General features: G+C 42.0%; 1 protein-coding gene across 6 annotated transcripts; it reads right to left on the bottom strand.

The window, feature by feature from the left end:
- Positions 1 to 828: 828 nt before the first annotated feature.
- samd9l (sterile alpha motif domain containing 9 like) lies at positions 829 to 20,635 on the bottom strand. Of its 6 annotated transcripts, XM_068058521.1 has the most exons (6): positions 20,526 to 20,635; positions 19,829 to 19,924; positions 19,406 to 19,711; positions 14,468 to 14,525; positions 10,960 to 11,204; positions 829 to 7,328 (listed from the first exon to the last, which is right to left on the bottom strand). In XM_068058521.1, the coding sequence occupies exons 5-6, from the start codon at positions 11,000 to 11,002 to the stop codon at positions 2,647 to 2,649; spliced, it is 4,725 nt and encodes a 1,574-aa protein (XP_067914622.1). In that variant the 5' UTR covers positions 11,003 to 11,204; positions 14,468 to 14,525; positions 19,406 to 19,711; positions 19,829 to 19,924; positions 20,526 to 20,635; the 3' UTR covers positions 829 to 2,646. The 6 variants fall into 6 exon arrangements, with proteins under 6 accessions (XP_067914622.1, XP_067914621.1, XP_067914623.1 ...); XM_068058520.1 differs by lacking the exon at positions 20,526 to 20,635 and having other exon boundaries at positions 19,829 to 20,089; XM_068058522.1 differs by lacking the exons at positions 19,406 to 19,711; positions 20,526 to 20,635 and having other exon boundaries at positions 19,829 to 20,089.
- Between the last annotated feature and the right edge of the window lie 1,586 nt (positions 20,636 to 22,221).

The following is a 22,221-nucleotide window of genomic DNA, read 5'->3' as shown; positions in this document are numbered from 1 at the left end:
GTGTTTTATTCTGGTAAAAAATTAAGTCTATGATTGTATCGATAAGTGGGAAAATTTAAATATGTGTTGTGACCTGTGGAGAAGTGGGACTGAATTAACAGTGTACTCCTCCCGCCTCAGCTGTAACAACATACAGCTCTAATTTCCTGATTTATACCATGCCCTACATTACCATTACTTTTTGGTGGCCTATAAACAACTCTGACTAATGTTTGCTGCCCCTTGCTGTTTCTTAGCTCCACCCAAACTGATTTGACATCTTGATCTTCCGATCTAAGATTCTTTCTCACTGATGTACTGAGCTCATCTTTTATTAACAGATAGGAAAGAATTTTATTGCAGAAATACACTGTGAAAAACTAGGAAGCTCGAGATGATTGACACTGCTCAAAAAATTCAGGCTAGATTTTCTGACTGCTATTGTTCTTATGCAAATAGCTAGCTTGCTGATATCACATTCCTCACATTATTATTGTTGACCTTTGGGCAAATATCTGCCTTAAAATAACAAAGAGGAGTTTGACATGAGTATGTTAAATGTTCATTTATAAACAACACCCATTATAAAACTGACCCTTTCCTGTGCATGGTGCGAGTGAAACCTCCATCTTGTAAAGTCCAAGAGCTAGCAGCTGGTTTAGTACAACATTGAGAATTCAATCTTCACAAATATTAATCTAATTTTATATCCACTTCAAAGTGTTTTTGCAAATACACTCATTTTAATAGACCAAATGGAAAATGAAATACTAATGGTCAGCAATCCTGTAAGCAGCACCAAGCACGGAATATGCAACATAAAAATGAAAACAAATTTGTTTCTGTTTTACTCTTTTATTGAGAAGAAGTCTATTGCAGATATTTCATCACTTCATTTTCAACATCTTCATGATAATAATAAAATCAGGCTACAGATTTTAGTGTTGTTGCCATTTTTGGTTCTTCCAATAAGCAAATTATTTTGCCCCATCCCATCCCATCAATCCCCTGGAGCTCTACATGACAATGTCAGCCCTAATCTGGCCAGTGACACCCACATCCCACACACAAAAATATCTGTGGGCATCACTGGCAAGGCCAGCATTTGTCTCCCATCCCTAATTGCCCTCAACAACTGAGTGGCTTGCTAGACCATTTCAGAGGACGGTTAAGAGCCAACCACATTGCTGTCTGGAGTCACATGTAGGCCAGACCAGGTAAGGATGGCAGATTTCCTTCCCTAAAAGGACATTAGTGAACCAAATGGGTTTTTATGACAATCGATGGTAGTTTCATGGCACCATTAATGAGACTAGCTTCCAATTCCAGATTATTAATGGATCGAATTTATTGATGAAGGGTCCACACCTGAAATGTTAACTGCTGTTTTCTCCACAAATGGCCTACTCTGTGCTTGCAGCATTTGCTGCTTTTGAACATTTCCAGCCTTTGCAGTTTTTGCCTTGTTCCACAACCTTCAGCCAAACTGAGCTTTTTAAAAGCTTCATTTGAATTTTCAAGTACTCCCAGCACAGAAATCTTGTTTTACGTGGGACATATGACAATGGGTATTTTAAATGAGCCGGTCCCACACATTAGTGCAGTGTCAACATTTCAGAGAATGGGCAGGTGCCAGCCCTGGCACAGTTACAAATCTGACTTAGTTAACCCTGAGGAATTTCCAATCGGGCCACAGTTTCAGCAAAGATTGTTTTTGGGGGGGGGTGGGGGTGGTGGCTGTGGCAGGAGATGGATGGAAACCCACAGAAATGGCATAAATGGCTAAAAACAACCACAGACAGCATTTACTCCAGGTAATTAAGTGAAACAGATTACTGAATGGGTGGTTTCTGTTGAAAGCGTCCGATGATCAGATATATGACTCTGCAGGCAATTACAATTTTAAAAAGTGCTAAAATAACTGTCAAATTACATTATTTCAAAGGTATGCACAAGAAATTTGTAGCTTTCAGCCATTATTTTCAAATTACAGAAACTGTTCTACTGCATTAATTCAATATTTTACCTTCTCAGTAAACATGCAGAATATAATCTAAGTAAATATTTCTCTAACCACATCGCCTTTTTTACAGAAAAAAATTAGTATGAAAATATAAATGCATTAAACCTGACTCAAGAAAAAACAGTAAAGTACTGATTAATTATTCTGTTGAATAATAAAATAATTATATTTAATCCATTTTATTTTACTAGTTTTCGCTCAATTTTCTCTTCACAACCCATATGACCTTCCTGTCAGTCCATGTTATTTACGAAGATGCCATCAATTCCCACCCTCAGTTAACCTACCAGAAAGGTATTTGAATCGTGAAGGAGGCGACACCTCTAACCCAAATAATCTGCTCTAGTCTGTAATCTGAAATTAGGTCTCCCAAAGGACAGCCTATTAAGTTTTAAAATAGCTGTTTAATAAATTCAATGTTAGCAACACTTTTGAAATATTAGTCAGAATTCTAAACTACCAACTATATAATATACAGAATTTAAGTAAAATGCAACAAATGTTATGCTTAACAGGAATTTGAACTAATTGCATGATCGGAGTATTCCACTAAAATAAACCCAACAACTCCTGTCAAAGTAGGCCAGGAACCAGACAGGGAAAGGCACACATGGGGAGCGGGGGCAGGATATTAATAGTTCAGTTTAACGTTCCACTTGGATATCATAAGCAAAAAGTCCACCATATGTAAACCCGAGGTAAAAGGTTACATTCTCATTGCCATGAGGCATTGATGGGAAATGCAACGGCAAGATTTTAATCTTGTTCTGCTTCCAGTGACCACGTACAAATATGCTTCCATTTTCTGTCCATCCTTTAACCCGCTTCAACTTTCCGGTGACCTTGGGGTTCTTCCACACATCTCCAGTAAGCCACTTCAATCTTCTTTCATTTAGGCGGCTAGCAGTAAGTTTTTCAAGCAAACTTTTATGAACAATTTTATCAAACCCATGTCCATTTCCCAAGAAAAAATGAGTATAAATCTGCTTTTTTCTGGAAGGCAAGTTCTTCATTTTGATGTCATACAGTCTTTTCATTGTTTCGAGCGCTGTATTTAAGATCCTGCCTTTCGCTTCATTGGGTTCCCGGTCACAGGCTTCATCTGGCCAATACAAGACAGTCAATAAAAACCAGGCACTTGAATTGTTAGGTTTTTTTTTCCAAAACTGCAAACTCAATTCCCTCAGTTCGTGATATTTTACCAGCTTCAAAGACTTTGGTGCCACACAGGCAAGCGCAATCTGACTAAGTATGAAATTAGCAAGATCAACCACCTCTAGTTTCTCTTTCTGATGGTCTTCAGGGTACATGGAGATTATTTTTTCTAATCTTACTGCAGCTCGATCAATCTTTTGATCAGACAACAGTGAAAAAATTGCTGCAATGTTTCCACCACCGTGTCTGTAAATTTGAAGGTGTCTTACCAGAGGGGATAAAAAACAATTTGAACTCGGTTTTAAGTTTTGTTCTTCATGTTCTGAAAGAGCAAAATAACGTGCATATATTTTTGTTTTCTTTATTAGCCATTTCCTAGGGTTGTATGAATGGTCCTCTGTATAACAGGTTTCATCTTCATCATCTTCACACTTGTTGGTTTGAAAATAACTTGAATCTTCAGACATCCATTCAAGCGCCTCATTTATTCCTTTATGTAGTCCTTTCAATTTACCATGGAAGTTTTTCCAAGGTTCTTCAATTTCTTCAGGAATATCGTTACCCAGAAGGTACTCTACCAGCTTTGTGTAGCTGCCATCTTTATCTTTTTCAAAGATGTCCAGTAGTGAAAGCAGTTGCAAAAGATGGCATCCAACCTCAACTTCACCAACAAAACCAGAGTTATTCATCGAATCTGCCTCTGATTTTGCTGCCTTTTGAGCAGCCCTGAAACATTCAATTGCCTTTAGAGCTATTCTTATTGCTTCTGTTAGCTTGTCGGGAGTAACCTCTTCATTTTCCAAATGTGTTGGATCAAACAGTGCATTAAGCTTTTTTCTGTACACTTGTCCTTCTGTGTCCAAAATGTAAGAATTACTTGGCAACTGAAATTTTGCATCTTCAGCCCACTTTATAGCTTCAACAAAATGTTTGTGCATGTAATGCAATCGAGCAAGCTGCTGTGCAAAATATGGATCTTTCCCAAAGCACTCATAAGCTGCTGTCAGAACTTCCACAGCCTTTTCTGGAGTTTGCTCCTTCTTGCATATATCTTCGATAAGAGGAGAAAAAATGGTATCTGTACTGTCACCTTTACTTCTTTTGTGACGTCGTATGAACAAGTCCCTAATGAATTTAATGAACTCATCACGGGCAAATCTATGTTTAAAAAATACCTTTTCCTGAAGCAGGTCCATCGCAATTTGACTCAGAGGCTGATCTGATAACTGATGCAGTATTTCTTTCGCAACAAGTTGGTGTACAATTCGGATCGACTTAATCTCAGTGGCGAGATCTCTAAAGTGTATGAACAAAAGGCGTGCTGGCTGACTCAAAGAGGATTCAAAGCTTTGCTGCCGCAAGTGATCTATTTGAATACCAAGACCCAAAAATGCTTCACAATGAGACAGTGAAATGTTTGAATTCTCCACATAGTGATTCAGTAAGGCAACGTACTTTATCAGTTGAGTGACAAGAGAAGAGTGGTCAATGCCTTCAAGTAAATGTTTCACAAAGTCCTGGATGTACTCTTCTGAAAACTCTTCACTCATTAGAACAAATGTCAATATAAACTCTGGCTCAAAATGCTCCTCGAGTTTCTTACGCTTGTTAGAAAACAGTCTCTTTTCTTCCTTTGTTAATTTGTGGGTAACAGCTACTGCTTCCAGTGGAATGTTTTTACACAGTTTTTCAGGATTATTGGATCTCCTACAGTTCAGAAGTATGAAGAGAGGTTTCACAATACTGACTGCCTTACAGCCAACTGCAACTATTAATTCATGCTTGATTTCATCAAAGTAATCTTCATCAGAATCCTCAACAAGTAGTAACACTGGTAAACACTGATTAATATCATTTTCTTCATATTCAAGCAGCTGGGTGGCATGTTCACAGACTTTCCCAACAGCACATGATGGCTTGACAGCTGCACATCGCAGGTCCTTTCGAAAATTCCACAAAACCTGTCGTGCAAGGGTGCTTCCTCCACTACCAGGATGATGAAATACATGTACTGTAGCAACTAACTGCTTAACCGATGAACCCCTTACCATTCCATCTACAATTTTGACAACTTCTTTGTATGCATCCCGTTGTATAACCTCACCACACAATCCTTTTTCTGCGAGCATGAAATTCAGCCAGCTGACTTTACCACCCCGATAAAAGTCTCTCTCAATTTTGGTGACGTGATCAGGATCATGATGATCAACTTTGTAATTCTCACACTGATTGACACTCAGTATTTCAAGTGTGGACATTCTCTCTTCATCTGCAGTTTTGAGTAAACACAGACCCCTTGTTGACACTGGTAAATGCCTGGCACTGTCTATTAATGTTGGGAGCATAGTCTGGATTGTGTCATTCACATGGTTCAGTTTCATCCCAACAATGCTCATCTTGTCTATAGTTTCAATGCTGCACGAGGGCTGTGTAAGATTGGCCCATTTCCGATAGTTGTCGTCACACTCTGCAATACAAATGATGTCATTTCTGCCATTCATTTCTGCATAGAATTCATGGAATGTGTCTACCAGAGGCTGTTCTACTGGTGACAAGAGGAGGAAAAGTACAACAAAAGAACCAATCGGTAGAATTTCATTGCAGATCAAGGAGACTGTCCTCTTCAAGTACTTTTTTTTGCTCTTCACCCATGTACTCACATCACATGATCTTTCATCACCATCATAATCATTACACCCATTGCAGAATATCCAGCTAGTTTGATCAAACAAGCACAAACGTTTCCTGAGGTCACTCATGCTCTCTCTGTCTTCATATTTGTAATCTTTTAAGAAGTGAACATTGGCTGTGTGATGTTTTAGGTAGTACTCAAAGAAGCCATTGCTCTTAGAATCAGGATCAAAGTCAAACATACAAAAAATGTTCATATGTAATAAGAAGTTTAATTTCTGTAAATCTTCTGGTTTACATTTGTTTATGACAAGTACGTACCACTGGCTGTTATCCATGTACGTCTTGCCACCGGTTAGAAGAACTGATAGTTTTCTTCCAAGATCCTCACAGATTTTGTTGCTGGGCTCCTCTGTGCTCTCGGCTGCTTCTCTTCTCGAGTCTCTCTCTTGCATACCCGAAATAAATTCATCTTGGTCTTCCTCACAAATGGGCTCAGATTTTGCTCCATTTCTTCTGTAAATGGTTATTTTCTCACATTCTACTTTATTTTTTTTTTCACTAAAATTTGGAAGACGAACTCTATAAATTTTGCTTTTCACAATCTTGATTGATGAGTTTACATCAACTTCGATTACAAATCTTTCTTCACTTCCATCTCTGCTGATCACTTCCACAAATTTGGGTGGTCTGATGCAATTTCTTGCATCCTCACTGTACCGTGTGAAGCATTTCTCTATGTAATCCAATGCATCAACATAGATGCTTTGATCTTTGATAGGTACGCCTATTATTTCACCATGCATGTGCCCAGAACTACTATTGCTATCTTCAACCCCAAAATGTATTGTACCGTTAGTTCGAACATTCATGCATCCAGAGGCAAATTTGATAACTTCCCGAGCAAACTTTACTTGTAGCCGTTTTCTGTCTAGTGTTACAGCTTTGGCAAGAGATTTATATTCGTGACAGGGGCAAATTAAGTCTATAACCCCAGTTTCTGGTGGAAGAACTTGTTTACTTACATATTTAAAGTTGATATCGTCCTTGTCAAATGGACAAGGTTTGCATCGAATGTGAGGATTATTTTTATTCACACTTTCTTCAGCTGTGCTCGTGTGCTGTGAATCAGCAGAACTGTCAGGGGAATCTGATGCTAATACAGTAACATGGTGCTGGCTTCTCAATTTCTCTTTGCTTGGCACAGCCTCCGCCTGCGGTGATAGACTTGGAGCGCCTTTCCGACTATCTTGTGTTAAAGATGCTTTTTCTCGTTCTCTCACTGCACTTGTGCTGCACTGGGCCAATTCAAAGTCCTGACTATTCAATAATTCATTCCTTTTTTTCAAAATCAGTTGTATTTGACCTTGTTTTATGTGTAGGTCTTTAAGCGCGTCATTATCTATCACCTGCAACACTGCACCGGTTACCTCTTGATCGTATAATGTTTTTATATGTTCATCTTTGACCCGAATATATCGTAACCAGGTCCTCACGTCGTTTTCATCCCAATCTTCCAATCGTAGCTTTTTTAACTCTTCTGAAAACAATTGAAACCAGAAACAGTTTGAGTGAAAAGACGAAATTCATACTTTCAGAGCCTTATGTATCAAACTGCCTTTAGCACCCAGACTTTACAACTTATTTACCCCTCATTCATCAGCACTAAAGCAGATCATACGGACATCACATTGCTCTGTGTGGGATCTTGCTGTGTGCAAATTGGCTTAGTCGGTTATAAAGTGCTTTGAGAACTTGAAAGGCACTACATAAATGCACGTCTGTCTTTCTGCAGGTGTAAACTATGGACTGGGTTTAATTTAATGAAACAACCAGGCAGGACAAAGAGAAGGAAGAAGGAATTGTAAGAAATAATTGGTGGAAACAGTAGATTCACAGATCAGGGTTTGGTCTGAAGGTCTGTGCCTGAATAACCTGGACATTGACACTGGTAATTGTGGTTAGGAGACACCTGTAATTAAAATGAGTATTCCTGAATTTAGAAAATGACACAGAAACAGGCTCAACTGTCAGTGTTTATGCTCCATACGATAAAGCCTGGCTCAGGTATAAAATTAAAATCTGACCCAGGCCCGACCTGACCACCGCCAACCCGAACCGAACCCCAGTCCTTCAAATGTTTTTTCATGCCCGACCCAACAATATCAAATATGTTATTAATACAGAAAAATAAAATCGTGTCAAAACATAGACTAAAAAGAAAACAATACAAAACAAAACCCAAGCACAGCCAACCTGAATCTAAGCCAACCCCAAATGCTGGACACAGAACATAGACCCAACCCGACACATGTATCTGTTAGCAACATGCACTTGGGGCCGACCATGTCTCATGGCCCTCCTGCCTTGGGCACTATGGTATTGGAAGGATGAATGAGAATGGACAGAGACTGCTGGAGTTGTGTACCTATCACAACCTCTGCATCACCAACTCGTTCTTTCATACTAAACCCTGTCACCAGGTTTCATGGAGACACCCAAGATCACGTCGTTGGCACCAGCTGGACCTCATCGTCACAAGGCGAGCCTCTATAAACAGTGTCCAAATCACACACAGCTTCCACAGTGCGGACTGCAACACCGACCACTCCCTGGTGTGCAGCAAGGTTAGACTCAGACCAAAGAAGCTGCATCACTCCAAGCAGAAGGGCCACCCGCGCATCAACATGAGCAGAATTTCTCATCCACAGCTGTTACATAAGTTTCTAAATTCACTTGGAAAAGTCCTTCAAAACACTCCTGCAGGGGATGCAGAGACCAAGTGGGTCCACATCAGAGACACCATCTATGACTCAGCAATGTCATCACCTTATTCCATGACAATATGAAAGGTACAATTCAGCATAGCGGTGCCTCATCAGATCCCTTTCCTATCTTGAGTGGCGTGAAATAGGGCTGTGTTCCCGCACCTACACTGTTTGGGATCTTTTTCTTCCTGCTGCTCTCACATGCATTCAGAAGAAGGAATTTTCCTCCACACAAGATCAGGTGGCAGGTTGTTCAACCTTGCCCATCTTAGAGTGGAGACCAAAGTACGCAAAGTCCTCATCAGGGAACTCCTCTTTGCTGAAGATGCTGCATTAACATCTCACACTGAAGAGTGTCTGCAGAGACTCATCGACAGGATTGCGGCTGCCTGCAAAAAATTTGGTCAGCCATCAGTCTCAAGAAAACGAATATCATGGGACAGGATGTCAGAAATGCTCCATCCATCAATATTGGTGACACTGGAAGTGGTTCAAGAGTTCACCTACCTAGGCTCAACTATCACCAGTAACCTGTCTCTCGATGCAGAAATCAACAAGCGCTTGGGAAAGGCGTCCGCTGCTATGTCCAGACTGGCCAAGAGAGTGTGGGAAAATGACGCACTGACATGGAACACAAATGTCCGAGTGTCTCAAGCCTTGGTCCTCAGTACCTTGCTCTACAGCAATGAGGCCTGGACAACGTATGTCAGGCAAGAGCGACATCTCAATTCATTCCATCTTCACTGCCTCCGGAGAATCCTTGGCATCAGGTGGCAGGACTGTATCTCCAACGCAGAAATCCTCAAGGCGGCCAACATCCCCAGCTTATACACCTTACTGAGCCAGTGGTGCTTGAGATGGCTTGGCCATGTGAGCCGCAGGAAAGATGGCAGGATCCCCAAGGATGCATTGTACAGCAAGCTCGTCACTGGTATCAGACCCACCGGCCTTCCATGTCTCCGCTTTAAAGACGTCTGCAAACGCGACCTAAAGTCCTGTGACATTGACCACAAGTCGTGGGTGTCAGTTGCCAGTGATCGCCAGAGCTGGCGGGCAACCATAAAGGCGGGGCTAAAGAGTGGTGAGTCGAAGAGACTTAGCAATTGACAGGAAAAAAGACAGAGGCGCAAGGAGACAGCCAACTGTGTAACAGCCCCAACAACCAATTTTATCTGCAGCACCTATGGAAGAGTCTGTTACTCTAGAATTGGCCTTTATAGCCACTCCAGGCGCTGCTCCACGAACCACTGACCACCTCCAGGTGCTTACCCATTGTCTCTCGAGACAAGGAGGCCAAAGAAGAAGAATTACACGATACAGACAACTTTCAAATGACGTTGGACACTCAGCTTTTCCGCCCTCAAACTGGATAGTAAATGATGCAGATTGCGGTTACTGATCTTTGACATACTTAGCTGCGAGGTTATTTTAAAACACAAGGTTAAAGTCTTGAAGGAGGGCTGTCCAACCTTTTCGCATGGCGGCCACATTACAATTTTTGTCTTACATGGGGGGGGCCGGTAAAACAATTTCAGAAAGATGAAGGTATGAAAAATTTATCTTAATATTAATCAAAACAACAAATGTGTTTTTTTTTTAAAGAGGCTTTAAATGAGACGACTAATTTATTGACATACTTTCGCCACTATGGTGAAATACCAGGCATTTTTATGCCAGCACACATAGTCAGTGTTTGCCCGCACACTTGCAGCGATAGATATCCATCTGTCAGGAGTGATCTTGATTTCTCTTTCTCCCTGCCTGTGTCTCTCTCTCCCGCTCCCTTTCTGTGTTTCCCCCGTGTCATCTCCCCCTCTCTCTGCCCCCCATTCTCTTTGTCTCGCCACCCCCCCAGTCACCCACTTATCCATCATCCCTCTCCCCTTTCTCCCCGTCTCCCTCCCCTCCCACCGTCGTCTCCCCGTCTTCCTCTCCCCCCACTGTCTCCCGTCTCCCTCTTCCCGCACCCACCCCACTTCGTCCGCCTCCCTCCACCCCCCTTATCTTCAACAGTTGAAGTGCAGCAACTCTCAGTAGAGCAGTTTGTGATTGGTTAGTTTTTTTTTTAAAAATCACAGCTGTCAGTTCCACAGCTGACAGGTGCTTGAGCAGAAACGGCGCTTCCTATTCAGACAAGTTTGGGCTTTTAAAAAAAAAAATTGGAACCCGCCGGAAAATGCTGAACTTGTCTGAATAGGATGTGTTGTTTTGGTTCAAACACCCTATCAGCTGTGAAACTGACAGCTGCGATTATTTTCAAGTCAGACTGGTTTGGAAGAAATAATCAACGGGAAATTTCTCATCCCTAAAATTACCAGTCACAGACACCAAAATCTTTTACCATGGACACTGGTGTCAGTGTACAGAGACACTGTCGACCCCAGCCACTGGTTGGAGTCATACCTTGCACAAAGGAAAATGGTTGTGATGGTTGGAGGCCAATCATCTCAGCCCCAGGACATTGCTGCAGGAGGTCCTCAGGGTAGCGTCCTACATCCAAGCATCTTCAGCTACTTCATCAATGACCATCAGCGCAACACAAGATCAGAAGTGGGGATGTTCACTGACGATTGCACAGTGTTCAGTACCATCCACAACTCCTCAGATACTGAAGCAGTCTGTGCCTGCAAGCAGCAAGACCTGGATGACTGATAAATGGCAAGTAATATTTGTGCCACTTAATGACCATCGCCAACAAGAGAAAATGTAACAATCTACCCTCAACATTCATTGGCATTATCATCACTGAATTCCCCCATCAATATCCTGGGGGTTACCATTGAGCAGAAACTGAACTGGTTTCAAGAGCAGGGAATTTGCAGCGATTAACTCACCACCTGACTCCCCCGTGCCTGTCAACCATGTACAAGGTGATGGAATACTCTCCATTTACCTGGATGGGTGCAGCTCCAACAACACTCCAGAAGCTCGACACCATCCAGGACAAAGCAGCCCACTTGATTGGCATCCCATGCACCACCTTCAACATTCACACCCTTCACCATCGATGCACAGTGGCAGCAGTGTGTACCATCTACAAGATGCACTGCAGCAACTCACCGAGGCTCCTTCAAAAGCACCTTCCAAACCCACGACCTCTACCACCTAGAAAGACAAGGGCAGCAGATGCATGGGAACACCACCACCTGCAAGACCCCCTCCAAGCCACACACCATCCTGACTTGGAACTATATCACTGTTCCTTCACTGTCATTGAGTCAAAATCTTGGAACTCTCTCCCCAATAGCACTGTGGGTGGACCTACACCCCAAGGACTGCAGCAGTTCAAGAAGGCAGCTCACCAGCATCTTATCAAGGGCAATTAGAGATGGGCAATAAATGTTGGCCTAGCCAGCAATGCTCATAACCCATGAATAAAGAAGAAAAACACCAGCTTCCTCCCACCCACACTTGATCTAACCCTGTAAACATATCAAAAGGGTGTAGAAAGGAACAAAAACAGAAAGCGCTGGAAATACTCAGCAGGTCAGGCAGCATCTGTGGACAGATAACAAGTTAACGTTTCAGGTCATGGCTGCAAATGAGGTTTTTGCAAATATGTGCAGGTACTGCAGCATGGTCCCCTGGAGAAAGCTATTGGAGGCCATTGTTGTCATATTCGTCTGAATCGCAAGATGATACAGCAGATAACACATCAAAAAAGATGCAGATTTTGGAGATCTCGACCTCTTCATCTCCCAATTATCAAGTCACCAAAATCCCTTTCCCTATACGTGACCAAGAGAATCAAGGCTGTTCAAATTGCTTGGACAGTTTTCAGACCTTGCTTTCCTGGCAAACATTTGACTTTATAATAGCAGTTAAATACTTAATTTAGACGACCTGCACCTGAAGAGCAGGATCTTCAAGAAAACTGTTTGGACAGGAAACATTCCCTCACCCACAGGCTGTGTTCAGGTGCATTAAGATAAACTGAATCCCAGAATTGTTACAGTGCAGGAGTCGGCCATTCGGCCCATTGTGTCTGCACTGGCTCTCTAAACAAGCAATTCACTTAGTTCCATTCCCCCGCCTTCTCCATGTAACCCTGCACATTCTTCCGTTTCAGATAACTGTCTAATTCCCTTTTGAATGGTTCAATTGAACCTGCCTCCACCACACTCTCAGGCAGCGAATTCCAGACCTTAACCACTGTCTACATGAAAAGGTTTTTCCTCATGTCTCTTCTGCTTCTCTTACCAAATACTTTAAATCTGTGCCTCTCATTCTCGATCCTTTCACGAGTGGGAACAGTTTCTCTCTATCTACTCTGTCCAGACCCCTCATGATTTTGAATACCTCTATCAAATCACCTCTCAGCCTTCTCTTCTCCAAGGAAAACAGTCCTAACTTCTCCAATCCATCTTCATAACTGAAATTCCTCATCCCTGGAACCATTCTTGTGAATCTTTTCTGTACTCTCTCCAATGCCCTCACGTCTTTCCTCAAGTGCGGTGCCCAGAACTGGACTCAATACTCCAACTGAGGCCAAACTAGTGTCTTATACAAGTTCAACACAACTGCCTTGCTCTTGTACTCTGTGCTCTATTAATAAAGCCTATATACCATATACTTTATTAACCACTCTCTCAACCTGTCCTGCCACCTTCAATGATTTTTGCACATATACTCTCAGATCCCTCTGCTCCTGCACCCCCTTTAGAATTGTACCCTTTATTTTATATTGTCTCTCCATGTTCTTCCTACCAAAATGGATCACTTCACATTTCTCTGCATTGAATATCATCTGCCACCTGTCTGTCCATTCCACCAACTTGTCTATGTCCTTTTGAAGTTCTGCACTATCCTCCTCAGTTCACAATGCTTCGTATCATCTGCAAACTTTGAAATTGTGCCCTGTACATCAAGGTCTAGGTCAGTAATATATATCAGGAAAAGCAAGGTTCCCTACACTGATCCCTGGGGAACTCCACTACAAGCCTTCCTCCAGCCCGAAAAAACATCTGTTAACCATTACTCTTTGCTTCCTGTCACTCAGCCAATTCCATATCCTTGTTGCTAAGAATTTAGGATCATTCCAAGCTTGTGGAACCAGCACAAAAATGACTGATGCAAAGAATAGGAAAAAAACAACTGAACATAAGGGGTTGGATAATGGATACATTTTAAGAGGCCACGTGTATTAAAGATGTGCCTTGTGTCTCAATATGCTATTTGAGAGAAACACACTCTCTTCCAAGGTTCTTTGTGATGTCGATCTTGAGTTAGAGGGAATGGTGTAAATTTTTGTCTTACTGGAGCCAATCACCCACCCTTTATAGAACCCATCGGATTTTTTTATTATTTATTTTTATTTAGTGATACAGCACTGAAACAGGCCCTTCGGCCCACCGAGTCTGTGCCGACCATCAACCATCCATTAATACTAATCCTACACTAATCCCATATTCCTACCACATCCCCACCTTCCCTATATTCCCCTACCACCTACCTACACTAGGGGCAATTAATAATGGCCAATTTACCTATCAACCTGCAAGTCTTTGGCTGTGGGAGGAAACCCACGCGGTCACAGGGAGAACTTGCAAACTCCGCACAGGCAGTACCCAGAACTGAACCCGGGTCGCTGGAGCTGTGAGGCTGCGGTACTAACCACTGCGCCACCCCATCATTTCATTGATAACAATCCATCCCTCAGTGTGGGGAGGATAATGAGTGTAAAAGACAATCTAACTGTTGATTGTGCAAGAAATATTATCACATGCTTCAGTTCCCTATGAAAAGAAATCCCATGAATTAATTGCCCCAATACACTCTGCAATGTTCAGAAATAGGATGAAATAGTCACTTGAGGTAGATATCTATGAATAGATTTACAGACAGTACTTATAAGATTAATAAAATATCAAGATTTCCATTATAAACTATGATTAGTAATTGTGACACCTACCCATTATGATTCTGGAGACTTTATTTGTAGCTGTGGTAATTACATGCTCCAGTTGTTTCTATGAAAAGAAACTCTACAAGTTAATCAAAACATTGAAGCAACAATGAGAAGTAACTTTTCTGTATTAAAAAAAACATTTTAAAATAACCATTTTTCCTGGTGGAAACTCTGACTACTTTGTGAATTATACGCCAAATCCAACATGCCAGAAATAGATGCCCTCTTTTTAAAAGGGAAATCTTCCCAATCACACAAGAAAAACTCCAAACACCTAGCTACTGCTCAGTGGGTGACTGGAGATGCATCAAACTGTAGGTGTGTAAAAACAGTGTATAGTATTGGCCATCAAATAGTGGGAAGATTATCCGATAGAGGAGCAACTATTTAGGCAAATTACAGAAAGATACAAGAACTAGAGTAGTGATACTGGGGGACTCGTATAAACTAGGATAGTAACAGTTAAAGAGCAAAAAGGGGAGTAATTCCTGACATGTACAAGAAAACTTCCTCGATCAGTGTGTTTCCAGCCCAATGAGGAACGAAGCAGTGATGAATCTTGTTCTGGGGAATGAAGTGCGGCAGGTGGAACATATTTCAGTGGATGACCATTTGAGGAGCAACGTTCATATCATCCAGGTTTAGAATAGATATGCAAATGCACAAGAACAATCAAGTGTAAAAATAGTTAACTGGAGGAGAGCTGACTTCAGGTGAATTGAAAAGGAATTTGGCCCAGGTGGATTGGAATATAAATTGATAGGGAAAACAGTAATTGAACAATGGAAGATTTTCAAAGAGATAGTTTGTGTACTGAATAGACATTCCAAGAGGGGGAAAAAGAGGGGCACCCTAAGATAGATCTCTGGATGACTAAAGATATAGAAATTAAAATGAAACAGAAAAAGGCAGCTTATCACAAATGTAAGGTTCATAGTACATCAGAAAACTAAGCTGAATAGAAAAATTATATCAAAAAAGGGAATTAATATGGGCAAGGAGAGAACACAAGATAGAGTAGCAGCTAACATAAAAAGGAACTCAAAAGTCTTTTATAAACATATAAATAGTAAAAGTAGTCAAGGGAAGGGTAGGGCTGATTAGGAACAAAAAGGAGATATTCTTGTGGAGGCAAAAGGCACGGCTGAAGTACTAAAGGAGTACTTTGAGACTGTTTTCACGAGGATGTTGCCAATGTAGGAGTAAAGGAGGAAGTAATAGTAATATTTAGATGGGATAAAAATAGATAAAGAGGAAGTACTTTAAAGGTGGCAGTCAAAGTAGAAAGGTCACCCAGTTTGGATGGGATGCATCCTGGGTTACTAAGGGAAGGATGTGAAAGCTATTGCCAGAGGACAGAGATTTAAGGTGATTGCCAAAAGGACCAGAGGTGATATGAGGAAACCTTGATCTTTTACACAGCCATTTGTTCTGATCTGCAGTGCACTGCCTGAAAACATGGTGGAAGCAGATTCAATAGTAACATCCAAAAGGGAATTGGATAATTATTTGAAAGGTTATAAAAGGGGCTATGGGGAAAGAGCAGGGGAGTGGGACTAAATTAGAAAAAAAGTTCTACCAATGAGCTGGCACAGTCATGACAGGCCAGTGGTATGATACAGCACTGAAGGAAGCCTAAGATTCTATGAAATAAGATCGCACTATCACCAGTACTTAGTGGATATGGTCCAGTGAGCAGAAGTTGGGCTTTTCACAGAGGTCATAGTGATAATTACCATAGGAATTGGAAACTTTCATATTGGTACAATATGGAGTTATCTTGAAGAAGTAAAGACACATTAATGGTGCACTGTCACAGTCTTCCTTTCCTCATACAATCCAGTCTTGATATCATCTGCTCATTATTCTTTGGTTTATCTTTTCTGTCCTACTCGGTTCATTCTTGGCAGTACCCCACTCATCACCCAGCCATCTCTCCTTTCCCTATCCCCACCCCCTCCTCTCTTTCCATATCCATTCCCCCACTCTCCCCAGTTCTCCCTCTCCCACTTTCCATCATCCACTCCTTCCTATCCATCTCCTGCATCCTTTCTACATCTATCTTGTTCCCATCTGATTATCAGTCTTCTTCCTTCCCTCCTCCCCATCAATCTCATCCTTTTTAGAGTGGAGAGAGGCTGAGCAAAGGTCTCCCCAATGTAACCCTTCCATTACTCTCAGTTCTCCCTTCCTATCCCTTGCCCACACTTCCATCACCCCCCTCTCCCAATTCCTTCAATATCTCCCACTCCCTACACCTCCACCTCCCGCCCTAGTCAATTTTCAACCAACTCAACATCTCGCCTTCCATTTCCCCTTCCCATCCTCCATATAATTTCCTCATCTTGCCCTCTCACCCTCAATGATTCCACTCCTCCCCTCCATCAACCTTCCACGTCCCCATTTCATACCGAATTCCTTCCCCCTTCCAACTCTCCATCTTCCCTGCCATGCACTCTCTCTCTTGGCTCTCTATATCCATTTCATTCCCTCCCTCTCAATCTCCTACTTCCCCACTCCATCTCCTTATCAACCTCCCCCTCCTTTCTAACATTCCCACTCCATCCCCTTCCTCAGTCCCCCATTCACCTCCTTCATCATCTACTCCCAACTCCATCTCCCCATCTGACTAAAACCTTCTATAATTTGCCTCCTCCTCACCACTCCATTAATCCAGACCCCATCCACCTCCATCACCAACTAGCCCCCTCTCTCTCCATTAATCCACAGACCCCATCCATTACTCTCTCTCCAATCCTATCCCCTTCACTGTCCCCTCCCTATCTCTCTCTTCTCCTTAGCTCCATATGTCCTTTCTCCTCCATTACACCCCCTCGACCCCTCCATCTCATTCCAACCTCCTACAAACACATGAATTAGGAGTAGGCCACTCGGCCCCTCGAGCCTGCTCTGCCATTTAGTGAGATCATGGCTGACCTGATTGTAACCTCAACTCCACATTCCCGCCTATCCCCAATAACCTTTCACCCCCTTGATTTAAAGGCCTGCTCGGGACTGCGAATGAGACCCGACCCGAACCCAACAGAACCCCATCCGACCCCGAGCCCAACCCGGCCCGAGTCCTTCCGTTTTTTCCCGCGCCTGACCTGACCCGACCATCAGTCAACTTACCTTCTGCTTTTCACTTTGCTCCTCATCTGCACAAGCTTAAAATAACTGTAACAAAACCACCTTTAAAGACCAAAAAGTAAATTAACATTAAAGTCACTCACCTGAGGTTGTGAGAGAGCGTGTCCGATCCGGCCTAACCCAACCCAAGCCGAGCCTGAATGCTGAACCGGAAGTGTGACCCGACCTGAACCCAACACGTCATCAGGTCCAGTCAGGTTTGAGTCGGGAGGCAGGCCTTTACTTGATTATCCAGAATCTATCTACCTCTGCCTTAAAAATATTCAGAGACTCTGCTTCCATTTTGAGGAAGGGTGTTTCAAAGACTTTCACGACCCTCAGAGAAGAAATTTCTCCTCATCTGTCTTAAATGGGTGACCCTTTATTTTTAAACTGTGTTTAACATTTGAGTTTCTCCCACAAGGGGAAAAAATCCTTTCCCCATCTATCCTGTCAAGACCCCTCAAGATCTTGCGTGTTTCAATCAAGTCGCCTTTTACTCTTCTAAACTCCAACAGATACAAGCCCAGCCTGTCCAACCTTTCCTAAGACAACCCGCTCATTTCAGGTATTAGTCTAGTAAACCTTCTCTGTACTGCTTCCAACGCATTTACATCCTTCCTTAAATAAGGAGACCAGTACTGTGCACTATACTCCAGATGTGGTCTCACCAATACCCTGTATAGCTGAAGCATAACCTCTCTACTTTTGTATTCAATTTCCCTCGCGATAAACGATAACATTCCATTAGCTTTCCTAATTACTTGCTGTATCTGTATACTAACCTTTTTCAATTCATGCACTAAGATACCCAGATCCTTCTGCATCTCAGAGCTCTGCAATCTCTCACCATTTAGATAATATGCTTCTTTTTTATTCTTCCTGCCAAAATAGACAATTTCACATTTTCCCACATTATTCTCCATTTGCCAGATCTTTGCCCACTCACTTAACCTATCTATACACCTTTGTAGCTTCATGTCCTCTTCACAAGTTATTTTCCTACCTAGCTTTGTGTCATCCGCAAATTTAGCAACTATATCTTCCGTCCCTTCATCCAAGTCATTTACATCAATAGTAAAAAGTTCATGCCCCAGCACTGATCCCTGTGGCACACCACTCGTTACATCTTGCCAGCCAGAAAATGGCCCATTTATGCCTACTCTGTTTCCTGCTAGCTAGCCAATCTTCTACCCATGGCAATATGTTACCCCCTACACCATGAGCTTTTATTTTCCGCAATGACCTTTGATGTTGCACCTTATCAAATGCCTACTGGAAATTTAAGTACAGTACATCCACCTGTTCCCCTTTATCCACAGCACATATTACTTCTTCAAAGAATTCCAATAAATTGGTTAAACATGATTTTCCTTTCACAAAACCATGTTGACTCTGCCCGATTACCGTGAATTTTTCTACGTGCCCGCAATAACGTCTTTGATAATAGCTTCTAACATTTTCCCTATGACATGTTAAACTAACTGGCCTGTAGTTTCCTGCTTTCTGTCTCCCCCGTTTGAATAAAGGAATTACATTGGCTATGCTCCAATCTAATGGAACCTTGCCCGAATCTAGGGAATTTTGGAAAATTAAAACTAAAGCATCGACTATCTCACTAGCCACTTCTTTTAACACCCTAGGATGAAGTCCATCAGGACCCAGGACTTGTCAGCCCACAGCTCCAATAATTTGCTCAGTACTACTTCCCTGGTGATTGTAATTTTCTTGCGCTCCTCCCTCCCATTTCCTGACTTAGTTATTTCTGGAATGTTACTTGTATCCTCTAATGGTAAAGACCATGCAAAATACCTGTTCAATTCATCTTGCTTCTCTCCATGGACTGTAGTTCAAAGAAATAACCAGGCTTTAAGCTCTCGGTCACTGTGGTGCTGGTATTCAGCTCAAATCGCTACGCCTTTCAGCGGTGAGCTTCAGTACATAACTCGGTTCGTTTTAGTTAACTACGGTTTTTATTCTGTTTATTTTGGGAACTGCAGGAGCCCTTTAGACAAAGGGAAGTGTGAAGAAATGAACAGGTAATTTAAAACGAAAGAAATAATTGAGAGTTTGAAGCCAACGATCCCGTTACAGATGATCAGACTAACCAGGCGAGTCCTAGAAAATAGAGCCATCGTCAACTTTTAGCGAAAACTTTGCTCATTTGTCCATATTATTGCACAAAAAGTTCAACTGACAATATTCTGTTTTAGAAATATTTTCCATTTTCGATACCTTTGGAGATGGAAATGAAACGCTATTTTTCTCCTCTGGTGCAGTTTCCAGTCTTCAAGACTTGAAAGTGAAACTAATTCAGAGCCGTGGAAACGCCTATAGATGAGGAATCATTAAAATGGAAATGCCTTTCACCAACAATCTCCGCTGTTCAAACATGTAGCATTCAATACTAACAATTCAGGGCCAGGGTGGGAGCGAAGGTTTGCAGTCAGCGAAATACGGGTTCACAAGGATTTGGAATAACAAATGTTATTAATTATGCTATTAAAATATTTTTAAAAGTGCGCCTAATGTAGCAGTTAGCTACCATTGTTAACCCTGTAAAACCAGCAACACAACACATCTGAAAAAAACAGATTTCAGTTATGTGCGAGGGAAGGGGTCTCTTGACATGGAATTGAGTTCATCTTTCACTCAGTGACAACTACGACACTCAAATAAAAGCAATCCACTTCTTAATTAGTGGGTAACCCTCCCATTGGACAGGAGACGAGGTTGAATTTGAGGGCATAGGTCTTTCGAACAGGATTAGACCATTCAGATCCTTAAACTTGATCCATTTACCCACCTTTTATCATATCCCTCAACACTCTCACCTAGCACAAATCTGCCAATTTCAATCTTGAAAGCTCCAATTGACCCAAACCTTAACAGCCTTGGGGAGGGGGAGGGGGAATTCCACATTTCTACTAACCTTTGTGTAAAGTGTTTCCTGATTTCACTGCTCAATGGCCTGATTCTAATATGCCCTAATTATTGTAAAAACTTTTTAAGACTAGCCAAACTACTGTCTGCGTTAATAGTTGAGGCAGGTTATGGTTATTTTTGCTGCCTGAGAGGAGTGTACTTGTCTGAGGTTAGCCCAAGCATCAGTGAATATACAAGTAATCCGCGCACTTATAAATCCAAGTGGTCAGTTTTAAACATTTTTTTGTGATTTTAGTTTTTTTTAAAGCAGTGAGTGATGAAAATATAAACCAGAGGCTAAAAAGTTTTACTGAGCTGGAAACTTTAAAGATAATTTGATTAAACTGTAATATCCTTGAGTTAATGATTAGCTGCACTAACATTCAGTTCCCCTCAGTTAGGCTCAGGAAACGCAGTCAAACCTAAACTTGGATAGGATAAGAAATAATGAGTAAAATAGGCCATCAAGTTTATCACTTTTTCAGATCAGCCATGCCTGCACATATTTATCTAGACATTCTCCCCAAAACAGATCGAATGCCTCTTGAATCTATTTATAGTCACTTCAATGGCCTTTCCTGGTAACTTACTTCACAAATCCATTACTGTGTGTGTGTGTGTATATATATATATATATATATATAAAATAGTTCCACCTGACTTACGATTTCTATTTCTTTTAATTAAATGTGACTCCACAGGTATTTTAACACTTCATTGTGAACAAATCTCAATTTACTTAACCTACTTTCTTCATAATCTTGAAAGCTTCAGTCAGACCAGCTGAAATCTCCTCCCTTACAGAAAAAACACTCAACTTTCTTAAGCTTTTCTAATCATTAACGTCGAGAATCACCTTTCCCAGCTGCCTCCATAGCTTCTGAAGGACAATGTTATCCATTCACAATCAAACAACCATTCTCCAGATCTTGTAACATCAGCATTTGGTGTTTTTTTTATTCATTCATGGGATGTGGGCGTCGCTGGCCAGGCCAGCATTTATTGCCCATCCCTAATTGCCCTTGAGAAGGTGGTGGTGAGGGGCCTTCTTGAACCACTGCAGTCCATGTGGGGTAGGTACACCCACAGTGCTGTTAGGGAGTTCCAGGATTTTGACCCAGCGACAGTGAAGGAACGGCGATATAGTTCCAAGTCAGGATGGTGTGAGACTTGGAGGAAACTTGCAGGTGGTGGTGTTCCCATGCATCTGCTGCCCTTGTCCTTCTAGTTGGTAAAGGTCACGGGTTTGGAAGGTGCTGTCAAAGGAGCCCTGGTACATTGCTGCAGTTCATCTTGTAGATGGTACACGCTGCTGCCACTGTGTGTCAGTGGTGGAGGGAGTGAATGTTTGTAGATGGGGTGCCAATCAAGCAGGCTGCTATGTCCTGGACGGGGTGTCGAGTTTCGAGTGTTGTTGGAGCTGCACCATCCAGGCAAGTGGAGAGTATCCCATCACACTCCTGACTTGTGCCTTCTAGATGGTGGATCGGCTTTGGGGAGTCAGGTGATGAGTTACTCGCCGCAGGATTCCTAGCCTCTGACCTGCTCTTGTAGCCACGGTATTTATACGGCTACTCCAGCTCAGTTTCTGGTCAATGGTTGCCCCTAGGATGTTGATAGTGGGGGATTCAGCAATGGTAATGCCATTGAATGTCAAGGATAGATGGTTAGATTCGTTCTTGTTGGAGATGGTCATTGCCTGG

Source organism: Heterodontus francisci, chromosome 26 (genome assembly GCF_036365525.1).
Source record: "Heterodontus francisci isolate sHetFra1 chromosome 26, sHetFra1.hap1, whole genome shotgun sequence".
Classification (NCBI taxonomy): domain Eukaryota; kingdom Metazoa; phylum Chordata; class Chondrichthyes; order Heterodontiformes; family Heterodontidae; genus Heterodontus; species Heterodontus francisci.
Note: the sequence above shows the minus strand (reverse complement) of the source record. Positions and strands in the feature narration are given on the sequence as shown.